The sequence below is a fragment of the Chionomys nivalis genome, chromosome 25, assembly GCF_950005125.1.
Source record: "Chionomys nivalis chromosome 25, mChiNiv1.1, whole genome shotgun sequence".
Classification (NCBI taxonomy): Eukaryota; Metazoa; Chordata; class Mammalia; order Rodentia; family Cricetidae; genus Chionomys; species Chionomys nivalis.
Window position 1 is genome coordinate 28,480,770 of NC_080110.1, and position 19,098 is coordinate 28,499,867.

General features: G+C 48.2%; 1 protein-coding gene and 1 non-coding gene across 12 annotated transcripts in view; one reads left to right on the top strand and one right to left on the bottom strand.

Annotated features, from left to right (window-relative positions):
* Smarcc2 (SWI/SNF related, matrix associated, actin dependent regulator of chromatin subfamily c member 2) overlaps positions 1–16,295 on the bottom strand; it is a 28,525-nt gene extending 12,230 nt beyond the window's left edge. For all 11 annotated transcript variants that reach the window (XM_057757494.1, XM_057757501.1, XM_057757496.1 and 8 more), the window contains exons 1-15: positions 16,149–16,295; positions 14,273–14,392; positions 12,458–12,543; positions 11,612–11,693; positions 11,425–11,517; positions 10,085–10,154; positions 9,813–9,882; positions 6,492–6,567; positions 6,211–6,342; positions 5,813–5,928; positions 5,443–5,567; positions 1,346–1,405; positions 1,197–1,234; positions 823–953; positions 562–633 (exon numbers count right to left, since the gene is read on the bottom strand). In XM_057757494.1, coding sequence (XP_057613477.1) covers positions 562–633; positions 823–953; positions 1,197–1,234; positions 1,346–1,405; positions 5,443–5,567; positions 5,813–5,928; positions 6,211–6,342; positions 6,492–6,567; positions 9,813–9,882; positions 10,085–10,154; positions 11,425–11,517; positions 11,612–11,693; positions 12,458–12,543; positions 14,273–14,392; positions 16,149–16,259 — 1,382 coding nt within the window. In that variant the 5' untranslated portion in view covers positions 16,260–16,295. The remainder of the gene's footprint in view (positions 1–561; positions 634–822; positions 954–1,196; positions 1,235–1,345; positions 1,406–5,442; positions 5,568–5,812; positions 5,929–6,210; positions 6,343–6,491; positions 6,568–9,812; positions 9,883–10,084; positions 10,155–11,424; positions 11,518–11,611; positions 11,694–12,457; positions 12,544–14,272; positions 14,393–16,148) is intronic.
* A 608-nt stretch (positions 16,296–16,903) lies between these two features.
* Positions 16,904–16,985, top strand: Trnas-cga (transfer RNA serine (anticodon CGA)). Its single transcript has one exon. It is a non-coding gene; the product is annotated as a tRNA-Ser (tRNA).
* The last annotated feature ends 2,113 nt before the right edge of the window (positions 16,986–19,098 follow it).

A 19,098-nucleotide genomic window follows, 5' to 3' on the forward strand; every position in this document is an offset into this window, starting at 1 on the left:
GGACACAGCTCCTGTGCACATCAGGCCCGGGTTCTGCTTTGGAGCCACATCCCCGCCCTGGACCTTACATACTGCTCTTCCAGAATGCACTCTCTCTGGTCCTTCCCTTTAGTTCCTTCTCATTTTTTCTTCTCTTTGAAAAAGTCTAGCTAGGAAGCCCACACTGGCCTCAAATTTGAGTTCTCGTTTCAGCCACCCTCCCACGTGTTAGGTCCACAGACAGACGTGAGCCACCAGGGCTGGCCTTGTCTTGTTTTCTTACCAGGATTTCAACCTAGTCCTAGTCATTTACATTTTAATTAAAGTTGCTGCACACACTAAGGTCATGTACATCACAGAGAACAATTATGACTGAAATTCTCTGAAGTCCACAGAAGAGCACACCTACTCATCAATCTCAGGTACACCTGAAGACCATGCTTTAAAGGCTCAGGCTGCAACTGCCTAGTGGCATCTATCATGTGTGCAAAAGCCTAACAGAGAGCCTGCCTGGATGTTGCTAAATCTGGAAGGGTGAAAGCAGAAAAGGCACCAAAAGACAGCCATGAGCTGAAATCTTACATCTCTGGAGTCTTGGACTTGTTCTTGCCGTTGAAGAACTCAGGGAGAGCCCTCCGCTCAATGGCGTGAACACTGTAGGAGAAATCACAATGGGTCAGGAGAGGATTTTAGGGGTGGAAGAGGAGTCCTAAAGGAAGTGTGGTCACGAAGCAGCCCTAAACTGTAGAGGGGCCAGAAACTCCTCAAGTGCTGGAGTGTCTCTGAAGGCAGTGCAACACCAGCCTCACTGAGGCAGAAGGACTGACGGACGGCTGGCCGTACCTGTTGTAGTCAAACCAGGCGGCGTAGCTGGGGATGATGATGTGATGGGTCTGCTCGGTTACATTGTCCTCGTGCAGGTCTGGATTCTTGGTCTGCTCCCCCTTGTTGCCTGTGCTGCTCTCGTCCTCATCCTATGATACGGAGGCTGCTGGACACACAGCATTCCCACTCCCCACCTAGCACCCCTCCGGTTCCTACACCCAGGAGCATGGACACTAAGAGAGGTGGTAAGGACGAGCACATGGGCCCTGGGGCTGTGAGCGGGCTGTAGCACTGAGCAACAGCTAGAGGACTCTACGGTGGGAAAAGCCCAGGCAGAAGGAACTACAGTCACAATCACAGAGAGAGGTAGAGCCCCTCTAAACTGGCTCCACCTTGCCCGTGGTCTCCATGCTTTCATCCTCCTGTTCATCTGAAATGGAAAGAAGGTGAGATGTAAGGCTGGAGCCTCCTCTGAGAGCCAGAGGGCTAGGGAGGCACTGAGCTCTCCTGCCGGGCACTGCCCACCTTAAGGCTGTCTTACCCAGGTCAGTCATGGTGCCTCCTTTAACTGGAGCTGACTCCGAGTCCTTCTTAGTGTTGACTGCCAGGAGAAAAGAGCCACTGTATTAGACATGCTGGCCAAAACCAAGCCCTCAATTCTCAACTGTTAATACTTTTACATGTCTTGCTTTCTCAAAAAACTCTAAAACAGACTTGTTAATTTACTGCCCTTACCCAACCAATGATTTCATTTAGCTTCTTTATCTATGTGTGTGTGAACTCCTGACTCGCCTGCCTCAACATCCTGAGGGCCATCTTTGACTGGTCCTTGTTTCCCTACATAATCTTTTATTATGAATTTGAACTAGATCATTCTATAGATAAGTAGTTAGATGCTATCCCTTGATGGCCTGGAACTGACCTAGAGCCTCATGCATGTACGCAAGTACTCCACCAGGGTTACAGCTTCAGCCCAAGCCTCTTGTGTTTGTTCTTTTTAAGAGTGTCTCATGTATTCGAGGCTTCCAACTCTCCAGCCCCAAGTGCTGGGGTACAGCCGGCATCACTACCACGCCCAGGTCCCCAGCACTCTTCCTTTTTTTCTTTTTCTCCCCAACTTTTTAATTTTGGCTTTGGCTTTGTGAAACAGTCTTATGCTGGAGAGATGGCTCTGCAGTTAAGAGCACTGGTTGCTTTTTTTTTTTTTTTTTTTTTGGTTTTTCTTTTTTTTTTTTTGGTTTTTCAAGACAGGGTTTCTCTGTGGTTTTGGAGCCTGTCCTGGAACTAGCTCTCGTAGACCAGGCTGGCCTCGAACTCACAGAGATCCGCCTGCCTCTGCCTCCCGAGTGCTGGGATTAAAGGCGTGCGCCACCACCGCCCGGCTTTTTTTTGGTTTTTCGAGACAGGGTTTCTCTGTGGTTTTGGAGCCTGTCCTGGAACTAGCTCTTGTAGACCAGGCTGGTCTCGAACTCACAGAGATCCGCCTGCCTCTGCCTCCCGAGTGCTGGGATTAAAGGCGTGCGCCACCACCGCCCGGCCACTGGTTGCTTTTACAGAGTTCCTGAGTTCAATTCCTAGCACTCACATGGTGGCTCACAACCATCTGTAATTGTAGTCCCATGGAATCTGATGCCCTCTTCTGGAGTGCATAGATACATGCAGACACCATATACATAAAATAAATCTAAATAAATCTTTTTTTTTTTTAAAGAAACACAGACTCAATTAGCTCAGGTAGGTTTTGAATTCACTATGTGGCTAAGACTGGCTTTGAACTCCTGATCAACTAGCCTGCCAAGCGCAGGATTACAGTGATACAGTTATGACTTTGCTTCTTCTTTTGAGATGGATTGGCTTTAGGAGTAATTCCCAGCCCAGGAAGGCCTTACACTACTTATCCCCTCCCGCCTCAGTCCTGCAAGTGACTGGGATTGTAAGAAGCCTATGCTATGCCACCAGGCCTAGTTGAATGGTTAGAGCGTAATTAATTTCTATTATTATTATTATCATTATTATTATTTTGGTTTTTTCAAGACAGGGTTTCACTGTGTAGCCCTGGCTGTCCTGGAATTCACTGTAGACCAGGCTGGCCTTGAACTCCTAGAGATCCATCTGTCTCTGCCCTCCGAGTGCTGGGATTTAAAACTATCTGCCACTAAGCATGACTTAGATAGTTAAACAAGGTTTTTTAAAAAAAAATGCAGGACTCTGCACCCCCGAGGCAGGTGCTCCACAATAAGCTGCACCCCAACCTAATCTTTGTTTGTTTGTTTTTGTTTTTTTCAAGGCAGGGTTTCTCTGTAGCTTTGGAGCCTGTCCTGGAACTCTTGTAGGCCAGGCTGTCCTCGAACTCACAGAAACCCACCTGCCTCTGCCTCCCAAGTGCTGGGATTAAAGGCGTGAGCCACCACTGGCTCGGCTCCCAACCTAATCTTAAACATCTTAAAGCAAAAGATAATTCTCCTCATTAATTCATACACAAACACTCTGGGCATACAGCTCTGCAAATCTCACCCTGGTCTGCATTTCTGGAAGTTCTGAGGCTAGTGAATGGGACAGAGACTGCAAGCCAGTACTGGAGTACAGCGGTCTCTATATGGGACCCTCATACAGCACAGCAGATGTCACCTCCGACATACAGAAGAAATGCAGGGTTTCTCTTTAGTTATTCCTGCTGCCCTTTACATTTTTCTTTTTTAAAAAATATTTGCTTTATAGCTATATGCGTACATGTGCATGTATGTGAACATGTGTAACATGTGCATGTGACCATGTGTAACATGTGTATGACCATGTGTAACATGTATGTATGTGACCATGTGTAACATGTGTACATGTGTGAACATGTGTAAAGGTGCTCCTGGAAGCCAGAAGAGAGCATTGGGTTCCCTGGAGAGTTTTTATTTAATGTAAGCCATCTGATGTGGGTGCTGGGAACTCCAGATCCTCTAAGAGCAGCATGTTCTCTTAATTGCCAAGCCATTTTTTAGCCCCAATGTTTTTCTTCTTAAAAAATTCAAATTTTTTTAAATACCCCAGTCTAGAGTTCTTGGGGCCACAAAACGGACACCATGCGGAGAAGAGGGAGGAGAAACCGCACTGGGACGTGACATAGATAAATAAATCTGCCAAAAGAATTAAAAAAAAAAGTTAGGCCAGGTGGTGGTGGCACACGCCTTTAAACCCAGCACTTGGAAGGCAGAGGCAGGCGGATCTCTGTGAGTTCGAGGCCAGCCTGGTCTACAAAGTAAGCTCCAGAACAGTCAGGGCTACACAAAGAAATCCTGTCTTGAAAAACAAAACAAAAAGTAAATAACTTTTGAGATGTATTTCTATGTGTACGAGTGCTTTTGCTAGAATGTGCTCCTCCTGCAGCTGTGCCAGAAGAGGGTGCTGGGTCCCATGGGACTGGAATTCGACAGCTGTGAACCATCACTATGGGAGCCAGGAATCAGACCAGGGGCCTCTGCCAGGGCTCAGCTCTTAAACACTGAGCCAACTGTCCAGCTCCCACCCCACTGTCCAGCTCCCACCCCACTCCATTTCTTATGATAATGTTTGCATAAGCTTTATAATGGCTTAAAGTAATGTTTTTGTAGTATAATTTGCATAATTTACCTTGAAATATATATATATATATACACACACATGTATACACATATTTAATGATTTATTGCATTGGTGTTTGCCTACACGTAGGTCTGTATAAGGGTGCTGGATCCTCTGGACCTAGAATTACAGTCAGTTGTAAGCTGCCATGTGGGTGCTAAGAATTGAACTCTGGAAGAACAGCCAGTGCTCTTAACGGCTGAGCCATCACTCCAGTCCCTTTTGAAATGTATCTTATTGATAGGAATGAATAATCAAAGCTATTAGGTTAGAGCGATAGCTCAGTCAGTAAAGTGCTTGTTGCACAGGCCTGAAGACCTGATTAGTCCTTAGAATCCACGTACAGGGCCAGGCACAGACATGGTGACATGACCTTACAATCACAGCATTGGGAAGCAGAGAAAAGCAGACTAGCCTGATCCTGAAGACCCAGGTCTCAAAACCCAAGGTAGAGGCAAGATAGTACAGTGAGTAACGGTACTTACTGCCAATCCCTGGAGCACAAGGTGAAAGGAGAGAACCAACCCCACAGCTGTCTTCTGACCTCCACATATGCACTGTGGCAAGTTCTCTCTCTCTCTCTCTCTCTCTCTCTCTCTCTCTCTCTCTCTCTCTCTCTCTCTCTCTCTCACACACACACACACACACACACACACACAAAATGTAAATAAATGTTAAATAACAAGGCAGAGGCTCCTGAGGAACGACACCTGAAGGTGCCTCTATATGCTTGTTGTGTGTACACATACACAAAAGGATTTGGAGGGCTCCGGCTGTAGTTCTGTGGTAGAGCATTTGCTAGGACCCAGGAGGTCCTAGGTTCTATCCAGAAAAGGAAAACAGGAAGTGTGCAGACAACTGCCATCAGCTGGAAGGATCAGACACGGATACAAAGCAAGAGAATTTCTCAGGGTAATGCTAATTTCACTGACCAGCTCTGCAGAACGGAAAGCTACTTTAGATCTGGAGAACCCACCCTTTCAGGAGCTTGGCACAGCAGGGACGGGGAAGAGTGGGTGTTGGCCATACCTGCTTTGGGGAGTGTCACCTCTTCTACATTTGGGACTGGCGAGGGCTCATCCATGTCTTTCGTCAGCTCTTCTTGCTCCTCTTCTCTGTGGCCTCGCTTTGACTTGGTGTAAGGTGTTGAGGGTCTGGGAAGGAGAGGAGAGAGAGAGTATCAGGGCAGAGATGGGCGGAACAGAGCCGTCCGCATAGTGATGGATGGTGCAGAAGGCTTCCTTCAGTGTAGGGACTACCACCATCAAGCAGGCATGTGAAGATTCCCTCCCCGTCCTCTCAGACACCCAGCCAGGGGCAGTGACTTCAAGAAGCATGCCTTTCCTTTGGCATGCACCACGTGGACAGCGCCTGTGGGCGCTGGCAAGGGGTCGCATACCCTTTCTTGGCGTTCTTCTTCTTAGCTTCTGGGGTCGGCGAAGGAGAGGGAGAACGCTTCCTCTTCTTATAGTTCCCCCCCTTCTTGTCCCGTCTGTCTGAATCCGGGCTGTTTACCTGTACATCAGAGAACTGGGATAAATGTCAGCCTCCAGCTCCCAGTGAGGCCTGTTCTGAGGTTTAAGTTAAATGCTCAAGAAAAACAAGCAGAGCCGGGCGATGGTGGCGCACGCCTTTAATCCCAGCACTCGGGAGGCAGAGGCAGGTGGATCTCTGTGAGTTCGAGACCAGCCTGGTCTATAAGAGCTAGTTCCAGGACAGGCTCCAAAGCCACAGAGAAACCCTGTCTCGAAAAACCAAAAAAAAAAAAAAAAAAAAGAAAAACAAGCAGAATTTCACCTCATCTGTTAGCGTCTTCGCCGAGATCTTCTTCCGTCGGGAAACAGGGCTTTTGTCATCATTGACTTCATAGTCTTCCTCATTCATCCACTCATTGAAGGTGTCTGTGTCGAGGATCCACTTGGCGTGAATCTAAAGTGCAAAGGCAGACCACATGGGGAGTTACCAGAAGAAAGGGCTCTGTCTAGAGACTCAACACAAGCCCAAGTGCACAGAGCCCCTGCCCCTACAGAGCACTAGTGCAGGGTGTTACTCCAGGGGTGGAGCGTAGTAAGGCTCACCTTCCGAGGTTTCTCAGGCGTTGGAGCATCTTCCACAGATGCTTCAATTTCACTAGCTGGGATCCACGTATCGTAACTGCCGGAAGAGATTCAGCATGAAGTCGAGACAACAGGATGGAGAGATGGGAACCGAGTGCAGCCTTGCACTTTCCTTTTCTTTCTCTTTCTCTTTTTCCCCACTGCACAGAGATGATGAAACCCTGGGCCTCTACCACTGAATTGTATAATTCCTGCCTTTTTCATTTACAAAAAATATTCAGCTTTTGATTTGCCCAATTAAATTGGGATTCTTTTTACCACAAAGCAATAAAAGTATATTATAAAATATTTCAAGCAGTTGGGTGTGGTGACTTATGTCTATTATCCCCACACTTGGGAGTTGAGGCAGAAAAACAGATGCAAGTTCAAGGCCAGCCCGAACTATATAGAGAATTCAAGGGCAGCCTGGTCACTGTAGTAAGATCTTGTTTCATAATAAAAATGCAAAAGAGGGCTAGAGATAGCTCAGTGGTGTGTAACTGGAAACACACACTCCTGAGCTCAAGAAACCATCAACAACAAAACAGGCTCAAAAACACTGAAGCCAGGCTTGGTGGTACATGTCTACAATCCCAGCACTCTAGAAGACAAAGCAGGAAAATCTTGTGTCTGTGGAAGCCTGAGGAACATAGTGAGACTCAGTCTCAAAAACCCAAATAGAAAACTAACCAACGAACAAAAACACAGAAGGAAAAAAAAACTTTAAAAAAAGTATGAAAATACTCTTAACATAGGCAACAGTGAGAATCTGAGGCAGAGGATTCCCTTGAGTCCAAGGCCAGCCTGGTCACACAGTTTGTCTTGGGTACCTGCGTCAGCTCATACCACTCCTTCAAAAATCATTGCAATTATGCCTGGAAGTGATGGCGCACGCCTTTAATGCCAGCACTCGGTAGGCAGAGGCAGGTGGATCTCTGTGAGTTTGAGGTCAGTTTGGTCTACAGAGTGAGTTCCAGGACAGCCAGAGCTACACAAAGAAATCCTGTCTTGAAAAACAACAACAACAACAACAACAACAACAAAATAATTACAATTACATTATACTTGGTATTTGTTTTCTTTGGCTAACTTTTTACAATAATTTTCTCTTAATCTTACATGCTTTTTTTTTTTAAACCCCTGAAAGGGAGGTCATACTATGTCTCCCTGAGGGATTAGAAGTCCTAGATTCAAGTGACTCTCCTTCTGGGTATCTGAAACTATAGATGCTAACTAGCATGTCTCACTTAAATTTGCCTACAAACTATGCATATTATATCACTTTAAAGGCTGCATAGTAGCCCAGGGTAATTATATACATCTTCAGAAACATTCATTTCCTTACTATCACACTGTTTTAACTTTTGTTTTGAGACACAATTTCACATAGCTTAGGCTGGCCCTAAACTTCCCAGAAAATCAAGGATGACTTTGAAGTCTTTGGCTTCTCAAGTGTTGAGATTACAGGTGAGTGACAACCTACAGATGTCAGACCGCAGAATGGCTCAGTGGGTACAAATGTTTACCACACAAGTCTGAAGACGTGAGCTGGATCCCAGAAACCCCAAATGGAGTGAAAGCACTGACTCCCAATCCTGACTTCCAGATGTGTATCTGTATACATGCAAGTGGGAGCACATACACACAAGTAAGAAAGAGAAGGCCAGATGTGGTAGAGCAATCCTTTAATCCCAGCACTTAGAAGGAGAGGCTGGTGGATCTTTGTGAGTTTAAAGTCAGTTTGGTTATAAAGCAAGTCAGGTTAGCCCTAGCTATAAGTGAGACCTTATCTTAAACAAATATGTACGCATGTATGATAAAAAGGAAAATAAATTGACCCAGGGAATGACACAGACAGCAAGGTTAAAGACCTGAATTCTATCCCAGAACCTATATGAAAGTTCTGGGCATGGTGCTGAGGAGATGGCTCAGCAGTTAAGAGCAACTATTGCTCTGGCAGAGGACCCAGGACCAGTTCCTAGCACCCACATTACGGCTCACAACTATCTGTAATTGCAGTTCAAGAGAATCTGTAGGCACCAGGCATGCGTGTGGTGCACACACATAAATGCAGATAAAACACTCATAAACATAAAATTAAACAAACAATGCTAGGCATGGTGGATTATGTTTGCAACCCCAGAGCTTCAGAGGTACAGACAGTAGGATCCCCAGGGCCCTCTGGCCATCCATTCTACAGCAATTGGTGAGTTCCAGGCCAATGAGAAACCCTGTCTCAAAGGAAATGGACAGCATTCCTGAAGATGACCTGAGGATGACCTAGGATCACCCCCCACACATACATGTGCATGCACACACGCAGAGTAGAAACACACATTAAAAACATTTGGAGTGGCGGTGCATGCCTTTAAATCCGGGAGGCAGAGGCACACAGATCTCTGTGAGTTCAAGGTTAGCCTGATCTACATGGTGAGTCCCAGGACAGCCAAAATTACATTAGTAGAACCCTGTCCTAAAACAAAACAAATACCAGGAACTGGGCACTGGGCATGGTGGTGTTCGTTGGTGACACAAGCACCAAGGAGGCTGAGGCATGAGTTCCAGACCAGCTTGGTAGAATGACCTGGTCTCAAAACAAACACCAAACCAAAAAGCAGTGGCTAGAGAGATGGCTAAGCATTTAAGAGCGATTGCTGCTCCTACAGAGAACCTAAGTTTGGCTCCTACCACCCATAAGGCGGCTCACAACATCTGTAACTCCAGTTCCAGAGAATCCGATGCTCTCTTCTGACCTCTCTAGGTACTAGGCACACACATGGTTCACAAACATACATGCAGGCAAACATTTATACACATAAAATAAAATAAAAAAAAATCTAGAAAAAAAGATCAAAGAAAAAGGGAACACACACAAAGTCAGTGTGATGGCGCAAACCTTTAATACCAGCATTGAGGAGGCTGAGATAGGAGGATTGCTACAAGTTTGAGGCCAGTCTGAGCTACACAGCAAGTTTGATGCCAGCCTGGATTACATAGCAAAATTCTGTACTTAAAAATACCAAAACAAGGCCGGGCGGTGGTGGCGCACGCCTTTAATCCCAGCACTTGGGAGGCAGAGGCAGGCGGATCTCTGTGAGTTCGAGACCAGCCTGGTCTACAAGAGCTAGTTCCAGGACAGGCTCCAAAACAACAGAGAAACCCTGTCTCGAAAAACCAAAAAAAAAAAAAAATACCAAAACAAGGAAATAAAAAACCCATAAACAGTGCCTTCTTGCTCTGCCAGATGGCTTCTGTGTCTGGCTGCTGCTGCTTCTCCTGACTACCCTGAGAACCCATCCTCACCTGTCAGGGTAGTAGCCCCAGTGCAGAAGAACTTGCTTGTCTCTCTTCATAACTGGTCGTACCCATTCCTCTGAGGATAGAGACAGAGAAGAGAGAGGTCAGCTGGAAAGAAGCACAAAGACCGACCAGACAAAGGCACTGAGCAGTCTCCTATTCTAGCAGGAGATGCAGGGTTGCAACGCTCAGAGCCTCAGGTGGCATACAGTGAACTAAGCTGCCCTTCATCCACTAGCCCAAACCACTGTAGCAGAGGACGAGAAAGTGGGTCTCACCTTCTTCTAGGTTCCCTGGGACAGGATACACAACATGGGAGGCACTGCTCTTGTCCTCGGTAACAGTTCCCTGGACAGACAGCACAAGAAAGAGCAGGTAAATTTACTGCCTTTTCAATTACTCTCAGGTATAAATCAAAGAATTAAAATGAAATCGCAGATTTGCCTCTCTAATGACATCTTTCATGCAGGGGTATTAAAATCAGTTTGTATTTCCTAGCAATACCACCTAAGTGGCACAGAAACACAGTGGCAGTGATGTGCTCGCACTGAGAAACGCCAAAGAGCTAAATGTCCCCACAGACAGCCCTCTGCACAGGATCTGCGGTGGACAGGTGTGGTGCTGCCTGTGTGTGCAGAGGCTCGAGGTCAACATGTGTCCTTTATTACTCTCCATCGTGTTTTTGAGACAGTGAACTCAGATTTGACATCTCAGCTATGTGAGTTGGTTGACGAGCCCCAGGATGTACTCTTGTTTCTACTTCCCAGCATTATCGGCATTGTCGGTCTGGACCACAACACCCACGTTTCACGTGTTCTGAGGATCCAGACCCAGGTCTTCATGCTTGCATAACACACACTGAGAGCCATCTCGCAGCCCTACCCATTGGAATTTGTTTTTGTTTTTACTTTTTTGTTTTTTGAGACAGGGTTTCTCTGAGTAACAGCCCTAGCTGTCCTGGAAGTCACTCTGTAGACCAGGCTGGCCTCAAACTCACAAAGATCCGCCTGCCTCTGCCTCCTGAGTGCTGGGATTAAAGGTGTGCGCCACCACCACATGGCACCCATGGGAAATTTAAAGTGGACTATATCTGCCTATCCATAATATCTGCTTCTTATTAAAAACTAGTTCCAAGCACTCAAAAAAAAGTTCCAGAAAATAGAGATTTTTGTTGAGGCTGTTTTAACAATATCACTCTATAGTCCAGGCAGGCCTGAACATACTATGTTGTCAAGTATGACTTTGAACTTTTGATCCTTGTGCTGCTACTTCCCATGTGCCAGGGCATATCACTGCACCTGATCCCAAGGCTGCATTCATCAGAAATCAGATATGGCATGTTCAGTAGAAGGTGTTCTCCTTCAACCATGACGATGCAGCCAAGGGGAGCAGTGACAACTCTATCAAGCCTGGGCACTGGAGCAAACGGGACAAGCACCACTCAAAGATGCTAGCTTTCCACTGAGTAGACAGGGCCACGGTACAGAGGAAAACGTGCCACAAGCTGTTTCCTGATGGAAGACACCATCAGTCATGGAGGAAGACAGTGTAACCATGGTAACAATGTGTAAACCAGTCAGGAGTTCAGAAGTCTCTGACTTGCCTCCCTCATACTCACCTGGTGTCTCTTAACAATGTCTTTTAATTTCCCTAGCAGTTTGGGCTCAATCTCTGGGCACAGGAAAATGTTAGGTCGAGACAGGCAATTATTCTGTGAGGAGAAGAAGTAGCTGAGATGAGGAAAGGCTGTTTTATGTTCTCACTGTGGAGAGGGAAATGGAGAGGGTTGTGTGCTGGAATTTTACCTGCACCAAGGACTTCTCAATGGTCATGAACATTTCCACATTGCGGTCCATGCGGGACGGGTTCTGGAAATCGTAACGCCGCCTTGTAAAGGGACAGTAACCTAGTCAGTTATATTCTTTGTCTGGGGAAAGGAGAGGGTGCAGGATTTTTTTCTCTCTTTTTAATTTATATTTTTATTTTACATGTATGACTGCTTTGCCTGCTTGTATGTACCATGTGTCTGAGGAGGCCAGAATAAGTCACCAAATCCCTGGAACTGGTTACAGAAGGTTGTGAGCAGCCATGTGGGAATGGGACCATGTCCTCTGGAAGAGCAGCCAGGGCACTTAACCACCACTGAGCCATGTCTTTAGTTTTGACAGTACATACTTTTGTCTTTTTTGTTTATTTGTTTGTTTGAGATAGAGTTTCTCTATGTAACATCCCTGGCTATCCTGAAACTTGCTCTGTAGACCAGGCTGGCTTTGAACTCACAGATCCACCTGCCTCTGCCTCCTGAGTGCTGGGATTAAAGGTGGGCACCATTGTCCCGTTTGGTACATAACTTCTTACCAAGGGAAATCAGGAGGTAATCTTGTCACAAATTTTACCCAAATCAAAGGGAACGAAGGATTCCTGGTCTCAATCCAAAAGGACAAAGTTTGAGATGTCCACCTAAGAGGCCTCTTACCAGACTTCACACCCCTCCCTCGTTCTTGGGGACTGTTCTGGCTGTGGCAGCTATTTTTCTGACCTATCAAAACAAAAGACTCGTAGCATTTCTAATGTGTTCTCTCACTTCAGAAGGACCCCAGAAAATAACAGGAATTGTCTCTGAACTAAATAACAGAGAGAAGGCGTCTCACCACCCCTGGTCGCTCTTGAATTTGTAAGCAGCTGCAAGAATGTGGCACAGGGATCCTCCTGCTTTGAAATCCAGGAAACATTTGATCTGCAGATTGAGACGCGGAGAGGTGTGAAAGTTACATTGTATATTTTTTTTTGTCACATAAAAATCCTGAACTGATCTCCCTCTCAAATGTTTTGTTTGCTTGTTTTTTCCTTTTTTCTTTTTGTTTTTTTCAAGACAAGGTTTCTCTGTGTAACAGTCCTGGCTATCCTGGAACTTGATTTGTAGACCAGGCTGGCCTCGAAGTCACAGAGCTCTGCCTGCCTCTGCCTCCTGAGTGCTAGGATCAAAGGTGTGTGCCACCCTGCCATTTGCTTGTGTTTAAGACAGTGTCTCACTATGTAGCCCTGGATGGCCTAAAACCCACACGTAGACCAAGTTAGGCTGGAGCTTTGCAGCAATTCCTCTGCCTCTATCTCCCGAGCTCTGGGATTAAAGGCATTAAACCCACGTGTCGTTGCACCACGTGACCTAGAGAAGGTTAGAAAAGAAACCAATATCCATTTTCAAAATGTCATTTTGGACCAAGCATTCTACTGGATTACCTCATGTAATACTGATGAAACGCTACAAAGTAGGCTATCAAATTCATGGAGAGATGAAATCATTAAGACTCATAAAGGTTGCCCCACAGCCCATGGGACAGAACCAGGACTAAACACAAGTTTATGCAAACTCACATCTCATTGCCCCTTCTCAGGGATTGCATGTATTAATTTATTGTGTCCATGTGTCCTCCTGGAGGTCTCTCCTTCCAGTATGTGGGTAGCTGAAGGGAACACTTTATCCACTGAGCCACCCCCTGTGTGGCACTGCAGACACAATTCAGGGCCTCTCAGGGCTAGGCACACGCTCAACCAGAGCTTTAGCTCCGTCTGTAGGCTTCCTGACTCAGCCGACCCAGGTTTATTCTTCTTTTTGCTCTTTTTTTTTTTTTTTTTTTTTTTTTTTGGTTTTTCAAGACAGGGTTTCTCTTTGTAGATCAGGTAGTCCTACCACTCACAGAGATCCACCTGCCTCTGCCTCCGGAGTGCCAGGATTAAAGCTGTGCCCCACCCTGACTGGCTTGACTCAGGTTTCTAAGTGGTGGGTATATCAGATGTGCGCCGCCATGCCTGGTCTCAAACCTCACTCTATTTGACTTTTTTCAGATTTATTTATGTGTATGTGTGTTTTGCCTTGCATGTGCATCACGTGAGTGAGTGCCCATGATGGAGAATCAGGAGGCCGTAAACTACCACGTGGGTACTGGGAACCAAACCCAGGCCCTCTGCAAGTGCTCTTAACCACCGAGCCAGCTCTCCTGCTCCCAAAACTTCACCCCCTTTTAAGAGGGCAGCAGGAGAGAGACACCGAAGGACTGAACCCCACAGTCTGAGATTGCATGCTTTTTCAAAATAACAGGAACAGTCAACTGGGGCTAGTTTAAGCCCTGATGCCCTGACCACTAGTGGCGACTTGCTGTAGGAAATAAATCTACCAAAATTATGAAATTTGTAAAAAATAAATAAATAAATAAATAAATAAATAAATAAATAAATAAGTGGGTTTTATTTTTGTTTTTCTTTTGAGACAGGGTCTCACAATATGGCACACACCGTCTGAACTGCTATGTGGGTCAGGCTAGCCTCCAACTTTTGATTCTCCTGCCTCAACTTCCCTAATTCTGGGATTACATGCACGCACATAGGGGGAAAAAAAATTAAAAAGCAAAACAATAAAAAAACTCCCCTTCCAGTTGGGAGGCCTCGTCCCCTCCCTTTGCACTCACCGGCAGTTTGGTAAGGGGTGCGTTGCTGACATGTTTGCCAAAAACCTCTTCCTGAAACTGGAGCAACTGCACAACCAGGCTCGACAGGGACTTGTTGGTCGGTGGTTCCGCCTGTATGTACTGGGGAAGGAGGGAAAGGAAGACAGGGATGGCCCACCGATTCTCTACCACCTCCCATTTCTTCCCCGTGAGTTCCTGGAAGCCCCTGGGGCAGACATGTCTTGTCTATATACAGAGGACTCCAGCACTCCTGAATTGTAGCTGCACCCCGACACTGGCACTGCAGGACACCCTGATATCTGGCCACCTCGTCCCCAACCAACAGTAAAATCTGCAAGGTTTATATAGAGCTCAAGGCAAGAAAACAAACATCCCTTTGAGGCTCTAAGTGACACAACGATGTATTTCTTGGGGGACCATGATAAAGGACCAGGTTTCCACACATACTGGTGTCTTAAAAGGGCAAAAGGGAGAGGCAGGGCAAGCGGACTTACAAACTAAGCCCGTACGTTTTGCTTCTACTGAAGCCAAACATGATGGTCATTGTTGGGTCTCCTCTCTAGCAAGGAGCGCAGACACTCCTACTTATTCCTTTCTGAGGACAGGAGACCTCAGACATTTCCATAGCCTGCTACCTGGGATCCTACCTTTCGGTCCTGCTCACAGAGCCAGGAGGCTAATTTTCTCTTTACCTTTTGACCCCTATTTCCTCTACCCTAATCGGAGTCAGCACCTCTCGGTGGGAGGTGTAAAAAGATCTGTTGTAACAAAAGAGTTAAGCACTTGAAAGCTGAATCAGGTCACAGCTGTCAATCCCCTTGGGGTTACAGACTTAAGACCCTAGTCTGGTCTCCCTTCAAAAGGTCAAAAAAAAAAAAAAAAAAAAAAACCGGAAGACTGGGAACCAGAGCCTCACGCTGGGGGTTCAAACAAGTCACAGAGGCAACAGCTGTTTGTCAAGAGTCTGACACCCACAGAGACCTCAAACGGTTCCAGGGCTAAACTCAAACCAGGATTAGAGGTGAGTTCTGAAGCTGTCCACTATTCTGACAGGCTGCAAAGCCAGGGTAGGAAGAAAGCTAGAGGGGAAAAGAGCCCTTAGCCAGGGGTAGTGAGGAAGCAGGCCATATCCAGGAAAAAGAAAAATGGCCTAGGGACAATGAAGACACGAGAATGAGATTTGTGTAAAAAAGGGGAAAAAGACAGGTAAGGGCTTCTGAACCCTTTTGTGCACCACCTCTATTATTTCCAGTTACGGGGTGGGGGTGGGGTCTAGCGCTAGGAAGCTTATCCCAGCCTCTGGACCTCAAACCCAAAGCGATGCTAGGCTGGGTGGCAGAGCGACTTTATTGTGAAGCCAAGGGCCGGGCTGAGGGGCTGCTGCCCTGGGACTCGCACGCCCCGTCCACCCTGAGGAGGTGCGGGGACGAGCCTGGGAGACAGGTGATTCCCCAGGTAGAGCCCCTTCCCACGGCCTGCTCCGCGCCTGGATCGCCCGCTGCTTTCTCCGTCTGTCTCCGGACGCACACAAAGCCAGCACCGGGGAGGCCTGGGCCGCGCCGGTACCTGGCTCGGCGGGGAGCTCCGGCGGGCGCCGCGGCTCGCACACCGGAGGAGAGCAGGCGCGCGACGGCACCCGGCCAGCCGGCCCCGGGCCGGTTAGCCGGGAGGGCGTCGGCTATCGCGCCCCGGGCCGCCCCGAGCAGGGGGCAGAGGGCGCAGAGGGGCACGGTGGGGGCGGGGTGGGGGAGGGGCGCGGAGGCCGCGGAGGCCGCGGGGAGGGGCGCGGCGGCCCGAGGGTGGGCCGGCCCCGGGGAGCGCGAGCCCTTTGTCCCGGCGGCCCCGGGGCGGCCCCCGTGCGGCCCGGCCGGCGTACCTTCTTGTAGTTCTTGCCGAGCCAGAGCCGCACGTTATCGAACTGGGTCACGGTGTCCGCGGCCTCGTAGTACTTCACGTTGGGGCCGCCGTCCTTCTTCCGCACCGCCATCTTCTCGGGCTCGGGCCCCGCCGCCGCCCGCCCCGCTCAGCTCAGCTCCCGCCTCCTCCTCCGCCCGCCTCCCGCCGCCACGGCCGCCGCCTCCCGCCGCCTGGGCCGGCCCCGGCCCGCCGAGCGCCCCCTGCCGGCGGCCCGGCACGACGCAGCGGCGGCGGCGGCGGCGAGAGCGGACGGACGCGGCGCACCCGGACCCGCGACGGGGCCTCCCGCTTGGTTTCGCGGCGGGAACGGGCTTCGACTCCCACCCCGCGGGGACGCGGGTCCCCGGGAGCCCCGCCCCGTCGCCCGAGCGGCCCGCACCGTGCACGTTCCGGAGGCTCCGAGCCCTTTCGCTCCCCAAACTTCCTTCACTTATTCGCATTTCTCTGCCAAGCCCACGGGCGCCTGACGCTGCGGGGCCGGTGCACCCAGCACCCTCTGGCGCCACCCCGGGGGCCTCGGTGTGATCTCCGGGTCCAGACAGTCGTCTCTGGTTAAGGAATCGGTTTGCCAGCCCGGAGCCCCCGACCCTGCCGGGCGCGGCGGGAGACGGGAGGGCGCGGCTCAAGGTGTGCGCCTCAGGGCTATCACCGCGACGGGGTCGCGGCCCCGAGCGGCCCCTTTCTGTAAGCGTGCGGCGAACCATAGTTTTGGGAGTCACGGTGGCCGAGTGGTTAAGGCGTTGGACTCGAAATCCAATGGGGTTTCCCCGCACAGGTTCGAATCCTGTTCGTGACGATAGGTTCCTTTTTCATTTCCCCTTTTCATCTACACGAGGAAGTAAAATAAATGGTCGCACCATTTCAGTAGGTTAGGTTGGGGTGGCAGAAACTCAATTATGAACACTTGTATTGGATACTAGGCCCTTTGAGATTATATGGGATAATGAAGGATATTGTTAGGGTGTGTGGGTGTTGTGCAATGATAGTTAAACCTGAAATTTCTAGGAAAAGAGGATATCTCCAAAATTTATGATCAGGCCTAGGAGGAAACCTATTGAAACTTGAGCGCTGTAGATCCCACGACTAAGATGATAACTTGGTATTCAATATTTATTAGGTAACAGAAACAGGTTCAAGCTAAGAACTCATCCTTTCTCAACCTCTTACCTTTCACTGTCCCCAGTTCTTGGAAACCTTGTTCTTGCTATATCTCATTTCCTGCATCGCAAAATCTTCTCCAAGAAGCTCTGAGAATTCATGGAGCTTTCTTGTATTTGTGCCGTTTCCCACTGCTTCCCCGCACCCTTTTAAACACAGTTCCGCTGCCTCCCCATCACCAAATGTCCGCATTCCTTCAATTCCACATGCGCTGAATCGCTCCAGCTGGGACCTGTCGTCCTCCCATCAACAATAAGTTGCGTACAAGGAATCTTTTTATTCGTTTGTTTTTTGAGAGAGTTTCACTGTAGCCCAGGGTGGCCTGCTGAGATTCCTTCTGCTTCCGTCCCCTGACTGTTTAAGATGATATGTTTGAGCCATCATACCCACCTTGAAAGGAATCTCTTCTTGTGTAACAAATTCTATTGATTCCGCCTTCTAAATCAGCCTAGTTTTCTCAAGGATGCAGTGCATGGAGGTTCTACCGCTTGTCACTAATCCAGCACTCAGAAGGCAGAGACAGGAGGATTTCTGGGAGTTCAAGGCCAGCGTGGTCTACAGAGTGAGTTCCAGGACAGCCAAGCTACATAGTGAGACCCTGTTGTAGGAATAAGGCTGCTAGTTAGTTCCCGGCCGCTTAGCCCCGAAATAATCACATAGAAACTGTATTATTTAAATCACTGCTTGAAAAAAAATCACTGCTTGGCCCATTAGCTCTAACTTCTTATTGGCTAACTCCCATATCTTAATTTAACCCATTTCTAGTAATCTGTGTATCGCCATGTGCCTGTGGCTTACTGGCAAGATTCCAACCGGCGTCTGTCTCTGGTGGGGCTACATGGCTTCTCTCTAACTCTGCCCTTCTTCCTCCCAGGATTCATCTTAGGTTTTCCTGCCTAGCTAAGTTCTGCCCTCCTATAGGTCCAAAGCAGTTTCTTTAATCACAGCATACAGAGGGAAGTCCCACATCACCCTGTATACCTCTGAGGAGCCGTTTATATATTTATATGTTTGGATATATTGGAGTAGCCACGCAGCCACTAAACCTTAACCCCTGCCACGGCTGCTTGTGTGGCATGACCTGACTCTTAACCACTCTTAGCAGGTTTTTACTGCACTCCGTCCCCTGGTCATCTGGCCTTGTCCCGGCTGTTTTGTGTTGACACGCTCTTCCTCATCCTTACTGTCCTCGGTCTCCTCTGGTTGGAGGTGACTTCTCTCTGGTGCACAATCCCAGCACTTCGGAAGACGAGGAGGAAGATTGCTGTTGGTTCAAGGTCAGGCTGAGTTGCACTGACTGGAGACTCAGCTCAGCTGGTTGAGAACTAGAATATGTGAAGCCTAGAACTACGTGAACTGGGTGTGATGAGGGCATCGGAAGTTCAGAATCATCTTCTGCTACAGACCCTGTCTTAAAACCACTAAAACCAAAACCTTCCTGATCACCTGCTGCTCATCCCATCCTCCACCCTAAACCATACAGGAAGTCTTTCTTCTGCCAAGTCCTTTTCCTTGCTATGTGAATGAATGCACGTGTGTTTTCGTCTTCATTCCAACTGGACTCTGGGTGTCCTGAGAGTTAGGGTGGTGTTTGGTTTTGCCTTGTTGTTTTTCGTTTGTGAAATCTCTTCAGCAAGGCTTTAAACACAGTTGTGATGAAAGATGTAGCACAGTAATTAGCAGAGTCTTCCCCTACCCCCCCCTTTTTTTTTTTTTGCATGCTTTCAGATTAAAAATCTGAAGCGTCAGAA